General features: G+C 37.2%; 1 protein-coding gene across 1 annotated transcript; it reads right to left on the bottom strand.

Moving 5' to 3' along the window:
* Positions 1-1132: 1132 nt before the first annotated feature.
* LOC131630178 (uncharacterized) lies at positions 1133-2716 on the bottom strand. Its single transcript, XM_058900969.1, has 3 exons — positions 2410-2716; positions 2190-2332; positions 1133-1435 (listed from the first exon to the last, which is right to left on the bottom strand). The coding sequence occupies exons 1-3, from the start codon at positions 2714-2716 to the stop codon at positions 1133-1135; spliced, it is 753 nt and encodes a 250-aa protein (XP_058756952.1).
* Between the last annotated feature and the right edge of the window lie 455 nt (positions 2717-3171).

Here is a 3171-nt window from a genome sequence, read left to right as displayed (position 1 = left end):
ATCACATGGAGGACTAAAATAAGAACTAAAATAAGAAAAAATATTTTTTCTTTTCATGCTAAAAAAAGTGAGCATCTATAGCTATTTTTTTAATGATAAAATAGTGTATATTACACAAAAACAATCAAGTATTATTTCACTAAGTTTAATTTTTTGAATAAGATTATAATATACCAAAGAAAACTCTACAAAAAGAGAGAAGGGGACCAAACCATAACCCTCTCAAGGAGAAATGAACCTAAAGAATGACAATCCTAGTCTATTCATTACAAAATCAACTCTCAAAGAAGGAGGAATACAACTGTAGTTAGTGTAAGAAGGAATCGTTAGACCTATATTCGCCAGCAAATCTGCGCATTTGTTTCCTTCTCTAAAAATATGAGAAGCCACAAAAGTCATACTATCTAAGATATTAACACAATTCGCCCATCTATTACTGATAATCCAAGGCACCTTAAAAGGTGGGAAGAATGCCCTAATCGCCGCTAAAGATTCCGGTTCTAACCAAATATTCCTCTAACCCTTCTCATGGGCGAACTCAATAGCTAATATAACACCGGTGAGTTCGGCAATGAGAGAGTTAGACATACTAATAAAACTCGCAAAAGGTCCATGAAATCTACCCTCATTATCACTAGAAATACCGCCACAAGCCGAAGGACCCGAATTTCCAAGAGAAGCACCATCGCAATTGAATTTAATACAACCTCATGGAGAGGGCATCCAAATAACTTCCACAATACGAGGCGCAGAAGGAGGCTGAATCTTGATTTTAAAGTTCTTTAAAATCTCAAACTCCTGCATATTAATGAAATCTAGAGAACTAAAATTGTTTCCTGCCAAACAACAGGCAGAAACAATACCAACAATAGTTGAGGCAAGGGAAAAACGGGCATCTCTGAATCTAAAATTATTACGAGCAAACCAAATAGCATTGAGAAAAAATATCACCGCAACTTTGAAAGCGAGCTGACATTGCGCATTCCAATTTTACAACCAAAAGATCCTTTGTAGGAAGCCTATAAAGAAGAAGCATTCATCCAAAAGCCTTAATTTTTAAAGGCACATCCTATTTCCATACAAGTCTGAAAGCATCATAAAATTTGTTTTGGGGACCAAAAGGAATATGAGCCTAACCATAAAACTCGTAACATGAAGCCACCGAGAAATCCAAAAAGGAATTATAAGACCATGAAACCAAATCTTTCCCATCCTTCGTTCCCCAAAAACAATCCAAGCTTTCTTGAAATCGAGCGTAGCCTTCTAAAAGGCCAAACTCACCCAAAATGATATCAGTAATTCCAAAGTCGTTCCTCCGCCAACTCTCTTCTCTCCATCCTCCCATGGCCGCAACCGACACTCCCTTCAAACTAGATGCCTTGTATAAATCTGGGTAAGCATCCTTCAAGATAATTAATTCCCTTAAACCATTTTGCTTTCCAAAAAGGAATATTAAAATTATTATGGATAGCAAAACTACAATAAACCACCATAGGATCCCTAAAGGAACAAGTACCTATTTTTATAATATCCCTTTACCAAGAAGAATGAGAAGATGAATCTCTAGTGCCACGCCCACCATAAAAAACATGAGAACAAAAATCACCATAACGAGATTTCAACATATTCAACCAAAGTGAATTCTTCCCTTGAATACATCTCCATCTCCATTTGTTAAGGAGTGCTAAATTAAATATTTCGATGTTTTTTACCCCTAATCTCCCTTTGTCAAAAGGTAAAATTACGTTCTTCCAACTAACCCAATGAATCTTCCTCTTCTCTTCCACCCCACCCCCTAACAAAAAATTGCTTTGGATCCTATTAAACTCTCTCACCTCCTTCTTCGGCATTTTGTAAAAAGACATAAGGAATATGGTCAAAGAAGAAAGAATTGAATTCAATAGAGTAATCCTACATCCCAAATTGAGGAAAAGATTTTTCCAACCCCCCAACCGATTCTTCATTTTCACCAATAGAGGATTCCAAGTCGTATCCTTCCTACGATCAAAACCAATGGGAATACCAAGGAAATAAAAGTTTCTCTCTTCCACTTTACAATAGAGGAAAACCGATGCGGCTTATAAAAACGGACCACTTGAATTAATACCTATGAATTTACTTTTATGACAATTAATTCCAAGGCCCGACACAATTTCAAATTCCCGAAACACCGCCTTAATCGCCCAAACATGCTTCCACGTCCCTTCTCCCACATGTAAAGTATCATCTGCAAATTGAAGATTTTCCACCCAACAAGAACCTTTTATGGATAATTTCCCAAACTCCCCAACTTTAATGGATTTCCTCACTAACCCCGAAAGACCTTCCGCCTCTAAAACATAAAGAAAAGGTGAGAGGGGTCACCTTGTCTAAACCCTCAGAACACTTTGAATTCTTTGGTAGGACTACCATTAACAAGATCCGACATCTTACTATTAAAAACCAATGACTTAATCCATCCCATCCACCATCCCCCAAAACCCATCCTTTTCATCATATACCGCGAATACCTCCAACTAACTTTATCACAAGCCTTCTCGAAATCCACTTTAAAAAGCAAACAATTTCTTCCTTCTTTTCTATCATAGTCCACCACTTCATTCGCCACTAACACACCATCCAACGATTGCCTTTTGGGCACAAAAGCATTTTGACAAGGTGAAATAATCAAATCAAGAACGCTTTTTAATCTCCCCGCAAAAATTGTAGCCACCATTTTATACATGCAACTCACCAAGAAAATAGGTCTATAATCATCCAAACTAACCGGATTATTGGTCTTCAGAATCAAAGTTAAGAAACAAGAGGTAATAGCCTTTGATATTACTTTTCCATAATAAACGTGATTTAGAAAATTAACAAAATCCTCTTTAAGGAACGACCAACAATTCTTAATAAAAAGAAAAGTGTAACCATCCGGACACAGACTCTTGTCTCCCCCACACCGCCTCTTTGCATCCACTTCTACAATACCTTCCAAAAAAGGCCTCTCTGCATCCACTTCTACAAATTTACTCCCAAAATGATTGTAAACCGCGTCTCTCACCTCCTCCACCGAGTCAAGCAAACGTCCTGCCTAAAGAATGGGACCTATGTGATTAATTCTTCTTTTATCATTCATCACCTTATGGAAGAAACTGGTATTAGCATCTCCTTCTTTAATCCATCTCA

The sequence above is a fragment of the Vicia villosa genome, unplaced genomic scaffold (assembly GCF_029867415.1).
Source record: "Vicia villosa cultivar HV-30 ecotype Madison, WI unplaced genomic scaffold, Vvil1.0 ctg.000655F_1_1, whole genome shotgun sequence".
Classification (NCBI taxonomy): Eukaryota; Viridiplantae; Streptophyta; class Magnoliopsida; order Fabales; family Fabaceae; genus Vicia; species Vicia villosa.
This window is presented reverse-complemented; position numbering and strand designations above follow the sequence as displayed.